At 39.6% G+C, this 15,659-nt stretch overlaps 1 protein-coding gene across 6 annotated transcripts in view; it reads right to left on the bottom strand.

Moving 5' to 3' along the window:
* RAPGEF6 (Rap guanine nucleotide exchange factor 6) overlaps positions 1-15,659 on the bottom strand; it is a 146,390-nt gene that overhangs the window by 86,026 nt on the left and 44,705 nt on the right. For all 6 annotated transcript variants that reach the window (XM_081850305.1, XM_081850309.1, XM_081850306.1 and 3 more), the window contains one exon: positions 10,221-10,364. In XM_081850305.1, the coding sequence (XP_081706431.1) occupies positions 10,221-10,364 (144 nt within the window). The remainder of the gene's footprint in view (positions 1-10,220; positions 10,365-15,659) is intronic.

Here is a 15,659-nt window from a genome sequence, read left to right as displayed (position 1 = left end):
TTTTTTAGAAGATATACTTTAATCAATAATTATGCAAACCCACCATCAAGAGAATGTATGCCCATCACAGGACTTCTAGCCAAGCAGCTACTTTTCATTGCAGATGTCCAAAAAATGTCAACTCTCCTAATTCATTATTTGTGCCCTGAAGATGAATGTTTGAATTAATTCCCTGGTGCACTACTACATGAAAAAGCAAGTGATAGGGGAAATGCCAGTACAGTAGCTAGCAGGTTACTTCCAATGCAGTGTAAAGTAGCAGCGCGACTTCGGTATAACCCACTGTACTCAGGAGTTGATAACTTGAAAATACCTTGGTAATTGGCAGCAAAAGGCAATGTTAATCAACAGTATTTTAATACATATTATACATGGAGAAAGAGGGAGGGAGAGAATATGAATGAATAGTGATGGGTCCGCCTAACATTTTAGTGTTTCAACAGAAAAGTTTCAAGAGTTTAAAGTTACATACAAAAGTGTTTGAAATGTATTCCAAAACTGAAAGGACCAATGATGGAAATGAATATTGGCAGATGGAAAGGAATCTGAGAGAATCTTCATGCTGCACTGGCAAGCCTTGAGTGACTTCATACTGCTGGCAGATCTCTCTCTCTCTCTCTCTCTCTCTCTCTCTCTCTCTCTCTCTCTCTCACACACACACACACACACACACACACACACATTGCACTTAAATATCTTCCATAAATATTTTCAAGCAAGGTTAGATCTATACTTTGATTTTTAAAGATGATTTTATTCTTCAGTCTTTGCACAGGTGAGACATTAAAAACAGCCCCTATGAACTCCCCTCATTTCCTCTTCCATAGTGACATTATGCTCTGACATTAAACAGCAAGTGTACAATAGTTTTCATTGCAGCTAAAATCCTATCAAAAGGCACAGAAAGATTCAACAGCCGTATGAAAATGTAAGCCATCCTAGGAGGGAGGGGGGAGAGCAGAGGAGAGGGGAGGGGAGGGGGAGAGAATGTAAGAGAGAGACTGTCACTAGAACTAAAATGATGTAAGCTTCTAAAATTAGAATCAGCGATACAGAGGGAACAATAAAAAGGCACCACAGATTCAATTTCCCTATAGGCTTTGTAGCTACTTTTCTTCTCTAAGATAATGTGATATACATGAAAAGGTCATCTCCCATTTAGAGCTTTGACATTTATATTTTTAATAAAACTAATATGAAATTTATATGAATGGCTTAATTGTTGTTTCATGTCTATTTCAAATGTTAACTGTACCCATGTGTATACATGATCAACACGAAAAGTCCATCCCTGTGTAACTCTGCAAAGACAACACACATATTTGAATTTAGAGTTTCATTGACGATTACAATCAATCTGTTAATTAATGTTAAAATATTAAATCTCAGCGTGGAAGGACTGCCTCAACAGAATGCAACACAAGCAAGAAAACTATTAGGCATGGCGTGTGCACTGCATAAAGGGAATCAGTTATTATTTAGGGAATTGGTAGAGGGGTGACTGATAGCATAGACCCAAATCACATTTTCTCAATCCAAAGCTCTATCTCTTTCACAAAATCAGAGATGCTGTCTCAAATGTTTGGCTTAGGAAACAAACCACAAGTGAATCTATAGGCAGACATACACATTATTTTGTAATGCACAGGCAATCATTTCAAACTGCCTCCTTGTGATGTCTTCACCATGCTACTACCTTCAAGTGTAGAGTTTCTATTGTACTGCTTTCCATTTCGGCAGCTACCTGTCCATGTGATATGGAAAACTGACATAATCAGCCATACTATGTTATACTGATGATGGGAAGCAGACATATGGAGAAGTTAATTCAAGCAGTCTCATATAGATCGGCCAATGCCTTTTGGTGCATCCTTAGGCAGTCACACTGACTAGACTGGCATACACAAACTTCATGTGCCTGCATAAACAGTTCTCTTCAAACATGGTTGTTACAACTGCTGATATTAGGAGGAATAGGTTTTCTCAAATCACATAGCAAACATAATTCCCCAAGCACTACTGCAGGGGAAACACAAATCATTTTTCTTAAAAGGATTGTACACCTGTATTAAGAAATTCTGTAAGGATGCTGGAGCAGCTAGACTAGTATGACCAAGTGCAATCCATCAAAGCACAGCTACTCTGATGATGCAGGTGTCCAGGCATGCACACAAGCAGAGCTCTGCAAAAACATAGGCTTCCACATTTATTGCACCACATTTTTTTGCTAATGCTAACTTCTGCATACATATTGGAGCAGCACAAAATTAGAGATTGGACTTAAACTTCCAACAAACACAGGTCCCTATGAAATACTGGCTTCCTTGAACACCAGGAGTATGTAAAGCATCAATATGGAAGACCTTAACCTGTTACACACAGGGAGATCACAGGATGTCTGGTCTGAACATGTCCTACTTTTCAGATCTAATTCTATCAGCTTCAGAAAACAATATCAGCTTGAAAACAGATATTTAAACTTCGGACAATCGTATCTTTGTTTAACAAGCCAAAATATTAATAAGTATGTTTCCTGCATCCTATCCATTCTTAAGGAAATCAGCCCTGAGTGCTCACTGGAAGGACAGATCGTGAAGCTGAGGCTCCAATACTTTGGCCACCTCATGAGAAGAGAAGACTCCCTGGAAAAGACCCTGATGTTGGGAAAGATGGAGGGCACAAGGAGAAGGGGACGACAGAGGACGAGATGGTTGGATAGTGTTCTCGAAGCTACCAGCATGAGTTTGACCAAACTCCTGTAGGCAGTGGAAGACAGGAGTGCCTGGCGTGCTCTGGTCCATGGGGTCACGAAGAGTCGGACATGACTAAACGACTAAACAACAACAACAAATGTTTCCTGCATAAGCAGTGCCTTCACTTTTCCCTTCATACAAGCAGTGATTAAACCAGACAGTCTCCAATTAATCATAGTTTTCCATTTCATCAGAACCAGAAAACTATGGTTACCAGGCTGCAGTCAGAGTCTTAAGCTACAGTTTGAAGATGGTTTAAGATTCTGACTTTTTCCATTGCCAATAACCATGGATTCCCAGTTTGGATGAAACAGAAGACTATGGTTTATTAGAGATTTCCTGCTTTAATAACAGCTCACATGTGTGGGCAAAAGGTCCATTTACATCTCTGCTAGTTAAACTGAGATGTGTTTATTTGAGGCAAACTATTCTGTTTCATAACAAAATGAAAAAATTCCTTCCAGTAGCACCTTAAAGACCAACTGAGTTAGTTCTAGGTATGAGCTTTCGTGTGCATGCACACTTCTTCAGATTCTGTTTCATCTGTGTGATATATCTCTGAATGACAGTTTCTATATTCTATATAGGGAACAAAAAGCTTTCCTGGCCTGTCTTGTAAAAGTGGATCTTATGGAGTCGGAAAGACTTTCATGACACAAATTCAGTAGAGGAAGCTTTTCCTAACATGAAGAAATCTGTGTTGAATTTCATGCCTGTGATAAACCTCTTTAAAAGGTTCAGGAATAAATTACACCAAAAGTGCCTAGATAAAATTATTCAGTAAATCATTTTAGAGATGGCTCAAGTAAGTGAACCAATCAGCATACCATTTCAAACACCTAAGGCAAGAGCATTTCAGTTGGTGGAACTTCACAGCAGTCATGTTCATTAGCAAAAATGAATGGAGAAGTTGGGTGTGAACAAAACCCTCGCATGCTTTCCTTTGTGCAAGCAAACAAGGAAGTCTTCTATTAACATTACTTTCCCAGTTTGTCCCAACCAGGAAAGCACAGTTAATATTCATGCATGTTCTGAAGCTGCTAAGCCATTGTTTGAAGCTGATTTATATACTGTATCCTGGTTTTTCCAAAGCTGCTAACCAGAATTTCCCAGTTCAGAAGAAGACAGTGTATTGGAAGACGCCCAAGCTTGTTTGCTTTTGCCAGGAAAGGGGCAGCAAAGGGGCTGCACACATGGCCAAAACACTTGTTCCTATCTCAACTTATTAAACCAATATATGATTGTAAGTTGATACAAGTACTGTTGATTTAAAAACACTGCCCAGTGGAAACACTTGATAGAAGACAATCTGAGAAAAATAGACCAAGAGACAACTAGCACCTGGCTTCCTGGACCTTATGTAATAACCTAGGAATCACTTTTTCAGTTGTTCAGCCCTGCTCCTGGCCCCTGAACAATGATGCCAAGAGCAGATTCTTACATCAAGGCTCTTAATCAGGGGTCTCATACAATCAAAGCCATGATGCTGACATCCATCAGCCAGTACCTGCATCTTTACCTGTCCAGCCACAATTTCCATTGACTCCATTCTTATAGGCTCATCTCAACACTTATGAGAGCTACAAACCTGCTGGTTTCCAGCAGCAGCTGGATGCACAAAATGGTCATACAATAAATGAGCATTTCTTCCTACAAATTGCACTTGCCCTCTGAAATTTTAAGTCTAAAAATGCAGCCAAAAGGGAAATTTGCATATACAGTGGTGCCCCGCAATACGAACGCCTCGCAAGACGGAAAACCCGCTAGACGAAAGGGTTTTCCGTTTTGGAGGCGCTTCGCTAAACGAATTTCTCTATGGGGTTGCCTCGCAAGACGAAAAAATATTGCGAGTTCCCGCGGTTTCCCCCCCGCTTTTTTTTTTGCCCTTTCCCTAAGCGCTAAGCCGCTTATCAGCTGTTCCGCTGATAAGCCGCTTCTCAGCTGATCGCTAAAAGCCGCTAGACCGCTAATAGCGCTAATCCGCTAAGCTGTCAATGGGCTTGCTTCACAAGACGAAAAAACCGCTAGACGAAGAGAATCGCGGAACGGATTAATTTCGTCTTGCGAGGCACCACTGTACCATATACAGATGGCAATATATTCCGCTCGTGCTCATGGAACCTTGGATCCAACGGCATTTGAATAAGGGTTACAAAGCAATTGAACGCCACAGTGTTCCCAAAGTCAAGGGTTAACAATATAAACTTCTAATACAAATATTTTCAAAATAGGTAGCGAAATGGCTATAAGCATTAGGATGCTTGTGAAGACAATCACCAAAAAAGATAATTTTAAAAGCAAATATATTGCTAACTCTTTCTGTGCTGAGAATGGATGAACATTAAACCAAGAATTCTGGCTGCATTCCAATTGTGATACATACTTTGGCCGGAATCAAATAAATCTTTTGTTCCAATTAGTTATAGAAGCAGTACTCTGCACTCAATATGCAGTCCTGGCATGCTTGCTCTTAAGAAGTTGAATGATTTGCAACTATTGATCACATTTCAGGAGCAGACAATCATGGACTGGTCCTTCCATCTTCCTTTCTCCACAAGTAATGTAAGCAGTGTGTAGAGACTAAACAACAAAAGAGATGGCAAAAACTAGACACAGCCACTTAATAGAATGGACGGGCTCCAACAGTATCTGTTTAATACTTTTTTAAAAGACGGGCCATAATTTGCCTATTCTAACATTCTCTTACAATGTCTCCAATAACCAAGCCACATACTTTTTCTAAATTAAAAATTAAGAAGCATTTCACTCTAACACTTATGCCCAGATGCAGCAGATGACCTTCTCTGAGGCCACAGAATTCTGACACTTCTGTGTCATGGGAGATCAGTCACTCCTAAATGAAAAGACACAGTAGAATCGGATGCCCTTGTAGGAGGCTGACTGGAAGGAAGCACATCCAGAGTCTCACAGGACATTTTAATTATTTAATATATTTATTACAGCATCACTAGTAATGCTCTACGAAGCCCAACTAGCATTGACAACACAGAGATAGTCTCTTCAGGAACCCATATATTCATGAGAACTGGGCCATTTTCTACATTCCTACATTTTCTAAATTACCATTAAAAGTTCAACTGCACTGGTTAGAACAGTACAAAGTGTAATATACTGACATTCTTCCTGGGAGCAACTTAGTTGGTATATTTTTCAAATTTTTAGATAAGCCAATAAATATATGCATAATACCCCAAAGTTCAGTGTTTTGTTCACTATATAGAACAGAACAATCATTTAAAATTTCAGCCACTGCATAACTCCCTTAGTACTGTTGCCATTACACTACCTGGGCTAAGCCATGGTTTGACTTAGTGTTAGTCAGAGCTCAGATCATGGTTTGTCTCATTCTATGAGCTGAAACCAAGAGCCGGGGAAGACAAATCACAAGGATGTGTTCAGAGACAACACTGAGCTAAACAATAAGGAGCACAGCAGCAGCAACACAACAATCTTCTCTCCAGAAACCCACATGTGTTTGATCATGCTAAGCTATAGCCTAGCTTAGCATTTCATGCCAAGTGGCCCACTAAATTAAGAATATACATTGAGTAACATTAGCCACATTTTAAAATTGAAAATATCATGTTAGTTTCTATGAGGAAAAGGTGTGCACTATGATACTTTAGAGACAGAAATGAAAGCCTTAGGTCATAATAAATCAAAGCTGCATCAAAATAATTTGATGATGCTTGCTTCCTTTAGATATAAAACTAGAACAGGAAATCAGAAGAGACAATTCCTTGTCACCTCACCAGGGAGTTTAGTTTGCCTGGTTCTTCATGCTGTTCTTTTGGATGCCATCTTAAGCCTGTTATGCTCCCTTTGAGTTACTAACCAGGCATTCAGCCAGAGAAGCAGCTTCCTGTAACAGTTGACAACATCGCTTAACAGCACTCTATGACAGATATGACTATCAGTCTTCCACACATCTTGCTAAATGAGCCTGACTAAAGTTCAAGGAATTCCCCCACCAAAAAAAAAACCCATCACAGAATTTTGCAGCATTCCTGTACAATACATTGCAATTCTCTGTATAAGCTCCAGACAAACATCTTTTTCCTGCAAGTACCAAGGTAGCAAATGAAGCAGTAAATTACATGTTCATAGATGGCATACAGAAGTAGCTTACTACTGTATCTAGACTGTTCAGGAAATTAATTCACCACAGTCACAGCTTCTTTCTGCTAACAAGGTTAACAATCATCTGACTGAAGCATTAATACAAACCACAAAATAAGAGACCAAACAACTGTCAGACATATTTGCTTAGCTCCCCTACCAAAAAACAAAACAAGAACAGAAGATAGACTGCTGAACTAACCAGTATCCACTGAAGTCCTTTCTGATTACATGTTTGAGCCCAGGTACATTCATGAGCAAAGAACATCAGATAACAAAGAGTAAGATGGATGAAAGGGACTTTGGAGGGCTAGCAAACGTTTTTTAAAAAAGGAGACGAAGAGCTATTCTGCTTTACCCAAGACTTCATCTCACACAGATGAGAAGTGAGATACCAGCTCTTTTCAAGCAGTTAAACTGAGAGCAAGACATTCTAGGCAGATTGAAACAAACTGTCCGAAACTTCAGGGATGGGAAAATCAGAGAGCAGTTACTGAATTACTACAGTATTTCAAGATATCATAACAAACTACTTGAAGATATGGTTCACAGTAGGAGTGGGGAAAACCTTTTTTTTTTTTTATTGGGTCTGCATTCCCTCATGGGGAACCTTTCAACTAGTGGGTGCAACCTGAGGCAAAATATGTTTTGCATTGTAGGCTGCCTTTCAGCAAGAGAAACCATCTAGGCAAGTAAGAGGCTTTTTCACAGTACCATTCCAGCCAAGTCAAACCATCTGAGGAGTGGGGTCAATGGGAGACGTAAGACTAAAAATTGCAGTGACTGGTGCTTGAGGGCCAGCCATTAGACCCTAAGTCTGAGATTCCCTATCCTATTCTTGGGTATCTTTTGTTAGGGTTGGATGAAGCTCACAATAATGTATCAATTTAATAGGAGATGAATGCATTAAAAAGATGAAAGTAAACTTACGAGAAATTAAAATTCTGGTATATAAAAGCTACTGGTCTAAACAGTACTTGAGCATAAAGGACATCTTGCTGGCTTCCCAGCAGGACAATTTGCAATGTATTTAATATGGGAACTGAAACCAGATAAGTCCTTGTTATGGAATGATTAGCATTTTCCAATGGCAAGTCCTTGCTAAATCTATTTTAAATTAATAAAAGAAAAATTCACATCCTGGATAAATGCATCCCACACAAAACTAGAGTTAGTTCCTTAGTAACAGGAAAAGAATCATCTGCTGGTTGTTCTCTCAGATGTCTGCAACAGTGGGGAGCTATTTACCGGGAAGGGGGAATCCTTCCCCATCACCACTGGGCTAAATAACTGCCCAACATAAAATGGAATAGTCTCAGGTGGAATATACAGAAGAGCCTCAACTTGACCAAAACTGCAAGATTCCCTCAACTACTGCAAAAAGGGAAATCTCATCTTTCTGCCTTGATTACATTAATCCAAAGTTCAAATTCCCATAGCCTTATGCTTCACTGACTTCTTATGCTGACATTTTTTTTAAACAAACAGGTAAATTATCCTGTGCCCCTTGATAGATAGAAAGATATAATACAAAACTGACTGATAAATAAAAGAGGGAAAAGATCTGAAACAGCTATTACTTTACATATTGGGAAAATGAATACACAGCCTGTAAACATTAAATACATCCCAAGTGCAAGAACATGTCAATCTGATTGAAGGATGTATTTAAGGATATTCATACATTCACTATCAAAAATGATCCAAGTATCACAGACAATTCCTAATTAGTATCACAATTATCATCTTTTCCTGCTTTTACAGTAACTCTTGTACAAGAGCATACGGCCAATATTCTGAAGTTAATTACTATATATTTTAAATTAAAGGCAAATATGAAAACCTTTTTTTTTTCCTTTTTCAGTGAAAATATGCCTGAAATATGCACTTCAATTCATTTAAAATTACCACAGTACTGTATTCACTACACCAATCTTTTTCAAGGATTATACATTTTAAACAAAAAAGTCTTGCCCTAGAACTCTCAAAACAAGCAACAAATTCTCCCTACCACTCACAATTTATTATGTTACCATCTGAGTTACTTACTTTAATAATTACAATTACTTACTGTAATAATTTTTACCACTGATATCAAATAATTTTATGTCAGCATGCAAGTATGGAGTAAATCTCTATATGTCTACTCAAAAGAGTTCCATGGAACTTACTCCCAGAAAGAATAGGATTGCACTCAGAGAACATTTTTGATCTTACCGTTATCACAACTGTAACAAAGATAAAACTCTGCCTAAAGGTGGGATCAATTAATGTGTGTGAGCATGCTTTTTTCCCATGGTTGTCTGAGCAGAACACAGCACATGAATATAAGAAGAGCCTGCTGGATCAGGCAAATGGACCATCTAAATCCAGCATCCTATTCTCACAGTGGCCAACCAAATGCCTGTGGTAAGCTTGCAAGCAGGTCCCTTGGTCAGGAGAACTCTCCCCTCCTGCGGTTTCAAGCAAATGGTATCAACCAATATTGTTCTCTCCCTTCTCTGTCCTGTACTCAGCCCCAAAACACTGTCCAGAGTTTAGGATTGCTCTGTAACAGTGAGGCTACAGTGTGAGGCAAGGAACCCCAAGGGAGGCATCCACTCGCACAAAACAGCTCTTCCTGATTTGGGCTGATTCTACCCTATAGGCACACCAAGCAGCAGCCTGAGGCTTGTTTCCTACAGATCCCCTTCATTTACAGCCTGAACAAAATAGGGAAGAGGATGCAAATATGCCCATGTCTTCTTTTAAAAAATAAATAAATCCAAAATTGAAGCTTAAACTTTCTGAACAGTTGTCTGTGATCAATCTTTTGGTATTCAGAGTTAGGCTGACAAAAAGTGGATGAGAACCTAATCAAATTATACTTTAAATCAAAGTTTGTGCATGTGTGTGCTTTGGTTAGCAGCCCTAAACCTTTTGTAATCGAGATTGCTAAAAACCTAGAAAAAACTGAGATGATGCATAATAGAGTCCAACAAATAATTAATCATACTAAATATCTGGAGTTTTGGTAGCAGTTGGGCTACCAGAAAATGCATCTGAACACAACTCCAGTTGATCAGTCTCAGTCTAAACTTACCAAATGCGACCACAGAGTGATGTGGTCTGGAGTAGTCTTCACCAACGGATAGTACATTAACACAATCCTTAAAAGGCTACAACTGCATTACAGTCAACTCCTAAATAGCCATCTACAACTCTAAGTCCAACAAAATCACCTTTGTAAATTTTATCCACTTCTTCATCTCTGACTTCATCAATATTTCCCACAGAAAGAGCAAGCCTCAGCCAAACAGGTTGGAACATGGAAATAAGTACACTCACCGAAAGATAGCTGCTAACATCCACGTTATCTGTGATGGTCTGACGTTCTCCCCTCTGGTTAATCTTCCTAAACCTTCGCCGAGATTGTCGGAGGGGCACTTCCCTTTGCAGGATGTTGTCTTCATTCTCTTTCGAGTTATCCACCTGGAACACATGTTCAGGATCCTGATTAAACATCCAATTCTTCCATATCATTGAAAGTCTGTGGAATCTTAAAAAACTCATGAGAAAAAGCTCTACGTGAGCTAGTAACGTCTGGGGAAGTTTATCTGAAGGCAGCCTATTGCAAGATCCTGAAACTAGAGCTACACGTCTTCAACAGTGTTATTACAATGAGTTGGAAGGCCACAATTTCCTTCCCGGAAAGAGCTTCCCCCCCCCCCTAAACTAAGCAAGACTACCTTACCAGCAATAAAAAAACTATTCATTGAACTCAGACTGTTTAAAATTAAAACAGTTGCATAGTCACAGGGTAAAAGTTGTCAGTTTGATAGTTACATATTAAACTACAACCTCAACATACACAATTTGCTCTCTTCCACTCACCAATGTTCCAATACCTCAAAAACATGCAGCAAAACATTTTTTTTTAAAAAAGTCCTGATGCTCCATAGATCAGATTGTTAAAACCTTAGCTGCAGCTATAATGTGACAAGGCTAACTTTTTGAAACAACATTTTGAACCATATTACAGTAGTTCAGGCTGAAAGCTTACTGCCCTTCATGATCATTTATTCTATAAAAAGCAAGTCCTATCTTCACATTTCCTTTTGAAATCTCAGCAGGAAACAACACAGACAGACACATATATACAAGAAACAAGTGGCAACAGTGTCTATTCAGGATTTCAACTGTATATTACATGTAAGCGTGTACCATGGGAATGAATTGGTTTATCACTGCAACTGGCTGGGATGTAAAAAGAACTGAGAAATTAGCGAGGAACATTTGCACTTAAAACACTTATAGAAGGTTCATTTTCAAACTGGATAAAGGTCTTACTATCCTTGTCTACCAACGCAAGTGATCCACTGCACTGAAAAACACACAACTCATACAGGTATCAATATTTGAAAGAATTAGATCATTCAGAAAGGGTGGAAGCCTATCAAGGTTGTGCACATTAAATTCCAATGGATTTAAAAGGAGATTAAAGCAGCTACTTAAACTTCTCTCACTGAAATCAATGGACCTTAAAGTATGGGTAGGCTGTACCAAAAAATATTTATAATAGTTATTTGAGGAACAATATATCTGAAGAAATGTAGCCGCCCAGAGTGGCTAGGGAAACCCAGCCAGATGGGTGGGGTATAAATAATAAAATTATTATTGTTTTAGATGTGTTTATGCAGTTATGAGAATATTTCTACATGGAATGTAGAAAATGATTACAAAAATTATATTCATTCCTAGTCACTGGCATGATTCTTATTTGTTTTCTTCTGATTCTTATCTTTTTCAGCCGTTTGTGCACCCAGCAAGCAAAGGCACTTGACTGTCTTCATATTTACAAATACTTTAGCTGTGATTTTGCACAGTATGATGATGTCATTATCTCATGCCGCAAGCTGTTCAGGTAGTGACGACTGAGTACAAAGTTTTTTAAAAAGCATGTAAGAGATTACAAAGTACAGGTTACTACACTTCATGGATCATACACAATACACATTACAACACACACACACTTTTTCAAGTCTATTATTCTTCAAGCCTGCTGGTATATCCCTTTTTTGTGCTTATGATGCGATATAAGGCACAGACTGGCACTTATGAAATGAGTTCATTATTTGTATATAGTAGAGGTGCCACAGAGGCCTTCCCTGGCCCCTGCAGGTTCTTAATCCCCTGCTGAAAATAAGCTTGAGAGAAGAATTCTATTGTAGCTAAAATAATAGGCTGTGGTGTATGGTAGGTTATTTGGGGGCGGGGATGCCCAAGACAGCATCTCTGATTTGCATATGTCCCTGACAGCCAAAAAGCTTGGAAACCACCAATATATCAAAACATTTTCTCCAAGCTCACTCTGTAGTTCACCAAATCTAGAATCCCCAAAACCACTTCTAGTACTTTACTGTCTGAATAGGAAAGGTCATTGCCATGTAGCCCAAACCCTTTGAAAGACTAAAAATATCTTAAGTTCATAGGTTTTTCAGTGAGAACTGTGGACCCTCAGTACCTTCACAATCAAGCACTATTATTCTGTTCACAAGTGGAAATATATCATAGTTTTTTAGGAAATTATGGACCTATGCAAAGCAGTTTTTCCAGTTGAAACAAGGTTTTTTTTATACACAACACAGGCTAAATACTATGAAAGCAAAAGGTTAAGTATGTTTGTTACCAGAAAGGCAAATACAATGAACTGCTAGCAGGAACTATAGTAACTACGCCCACCTGCTTCCTTCAGATATTGCCAGTACTATGCAGTTGAAAAATACAGTCAAAGGAACTGAGAAATCTCTATAAGAAACAGCTTTTGTTGACAATTTCTCTTGCTTTCTATACTACAATGCTTCTTGGGCACTGTAGATTTCCAATGCTTCTTAGGCAGAGTAACTTACAAATTTAACAAAAACTAACCAATAAAACATTCCATACAAGAAAGCTGAAATCATACAGCAGAATAAAGTAACAGTATAACATTTCTAAAAACAAAGACAGCAAAGGACATAGCAGTAGCCGCAACAATTCTAAAAATGGGCCATTAGCAATGGCAACCAAATTCAAGGATATATGTACAGTGGTACCTCGGGTTACATACACTTCAGGTTACAGACTCCGCTAACCCAGAAATATTACCTTGGGTTAAGAACTTTGCTTCAGGATGAGAACAGAAATCATGCAGAGGTGGCGCAGTGGCAGCAGGAGGCCCCATTAGCTAAAGTGGTGCTTCAGGTTAAGAACAGTTTCAGGTTAAGAACAGACCTCCGGAATGAATTAAGTACTTAACCCGAGGTGCCATTGTATTCAATTGCACTAGTTGCCTCAATAGGCATCCAGGTGGCAAAATGTGCTATGCTAAGTTGTAAGCCTAGATGGCAAAGCTCCATTGTTTAAGCCAAGGGTGGGCAACCTGTGGTGCTAGGTCTAATTTCATGCAGGTGATAAGCAAGTAAAAAAAAGGAGGGGAGAGGTGGCAGGGAGAAGAAGAAAAAAAATTGGCTTGGGCCCTGCCCACCACTGGCATGAAACCCACCCACCTTAAATCCAGTCCTTGAGAGAAAAAAGTTCCCCTCTCCAACCCCACCCTGCTTGAATCAAAGTCTGAAAGAGCCATGCATTCAGTCTGATAGGACAGTAGTGAGCCCAATGTGTCACCCAGTATTACTTCCCATTCCTCTTACTTTTAAGGCCAGAATGCATACAGAGAGCAAAAGAAATATTTTATTTATTTAGTGCATTTGTACCCCATAGGGACGCGGGTGGCGCTGTGGGTTAAACCACAGAGCCTAGGACTTGCCGATCAGAAGGTCGGCGGTTCGAATCCCCGCGACAGGGTGAGCTCCCGTTGTTCGGTCCCTGCTCCTGCCAACCTAGCAGTTCGAAAGCACGTCAAAGTGCAAGTAGATAAATAGGTACCACTCCAGCGGGAAGGTAAACGGTGTTTCCGTGCACTGCTCTGGTTCGCCAGAAGCAGCTTAGTCATGCTGGCCACATGACCCGGAAGCTGTATGCCGGCTCCCTTGGCCAATAAAGCGAGATGAGCGCCGCAACCCCAGAGTCGGTCACAACTGGACCTAATGGTCAGGGGTCCCTTTACCTTTACCTTTTACCCCATACTTCAGACAAAAAAGGCTCTCAGAGTGGCTTGCAATACAATCAATTAAGCCAAGACATTAATACTGTTCCCTGAGCACAACCGTTAGGGTAACCTTCTGTGCTACTTTCCCTGCCTTCTGAGGGCTGGGGGGTCAGGAGGATAGCAGTCTACATTTTGCATCCTTCAGTGCTGCAAACAGAGCAACTACAAGTTGCTCCCCAAAAGAAACAAAGAAGTGTTTGCGTATGACGATAGCAGAAGACATCTGTGAGGAGTAATCAGAACGCCAGGTTGCCAAAGTGAAAGCCACCATGACTTTTAATATGTCGGTATTAAAAAGTGATAGAAATAAAAACCCAATATAAGAAATGCATCCTATCTTCCCACTGCGCACAATTACTTTCAGAACAGAAAGGAGCACATTTCCAAGAGAGAACATCAAAATTTATGGGCTCATTCCTCTCCGTTACAGATGTAGACAAGAAATATATCCAAGAATCAAAAGGCTGGATCAAAGAGTAATACCAAAAAAACCCCACAAATGACCAAAAAAATATGGTGACTGCTGTAACAGATTTGAGTTCAAGGAAGCAATGGCTTAAAGTGACCCACACAAAGGCAATATTCCATGTAAATGTCGCTAACAATACAGCCGCAGAAAAAATAAGGCGGTTGATATTTTCAGTAACATCTTACATGATCCAGCTTTAACCTAAACTTTCTGGCAATACACAAAAGGAGGCAAAAGAAAGAAAAAGAAAATAATAGGTCATAGGTATATATCAAAGCATCAGCACTGGGCAGTAAGCATTAAAACAACTTCAAAAGCTCAGGTTTCATAAGCCATATCTTAGGTTTTTAAAAATGAAAGGCTTTTTTTTAAGCAAAGCTCTTTATAAGATAGAGATTAAGATCCAGAGAAAGGAGGGTATTTTATTTCTGAACTGCTCTTACAGTTTAGCAGCTTAATCCATTTTTCTATATAGTACTGCAGATGGGAAGTTCCTGCCCACACTCAGTGAATGTGCTGTAGAATTCCATTTCAGTATCTTTTTAAATATTTCAAAGTGGTCAAGATGTCTTGCTTCAATTCCCAAGTTAAGTGTACACATGCATACATGCGCACACACATCTCTCAGCCTACACAAAGATATATGACATTTTACAAGTTCCAAAGCAAATAGAAGTTATGAAGCGCTAGGTGTGTCAGCCTCCACCAGCCTGGTACCCTTGACCTTGAGGTCATCTCTGACCATTGACCATGCTGATCTGGTTGGAGGGCATCAGTTTGGGGGCGGCTGACATACATGTACTAATGAATAACAAAAACAGAATAAAATAAAATAACATCAGAAGCTAGATAAAGCAGAGGAACATTAGTTTTCTGTTTAGACTTGCAGGGGTCAGCAAACTTTTTCAGCCGGGGGCCAGTCCACCGTCCCTCAGACCTTGGGGGGGGGGGGGTTGAACGAATTCCTATGGCCCCACAAATAACCCAGAGATGCATTTTAAATAAAAGCATACATTCTATTCATGTAAAAACACCAGGCAGGCCCCACAAATAACCCAGAGATGCATTTTAAATAAAAAGACACATTCTAATGAAAAAACATGCTGATTCCCGAACTGTCCGCGGGCCGGATTCAGAAAGCGATTGGGCCTGATCTGGCCCCTGGGCC

This window comes from Podarcis erhardii, assembly GCF_964252035.2.
Source record: "Podarcis erhardii genome assembly, chromosome: 2".
NCBI classification, from domain to species: Eukaryota; Metazoa; Chordata; class Lepidosauria; order Squamata; family Lacertidae; genus Podarcis; species Podarcis erhardii.
Note: the sequence above shows the minus strand (reverse complement) of the source record. Positions and strands in the feature narration are given on the sequence as shown.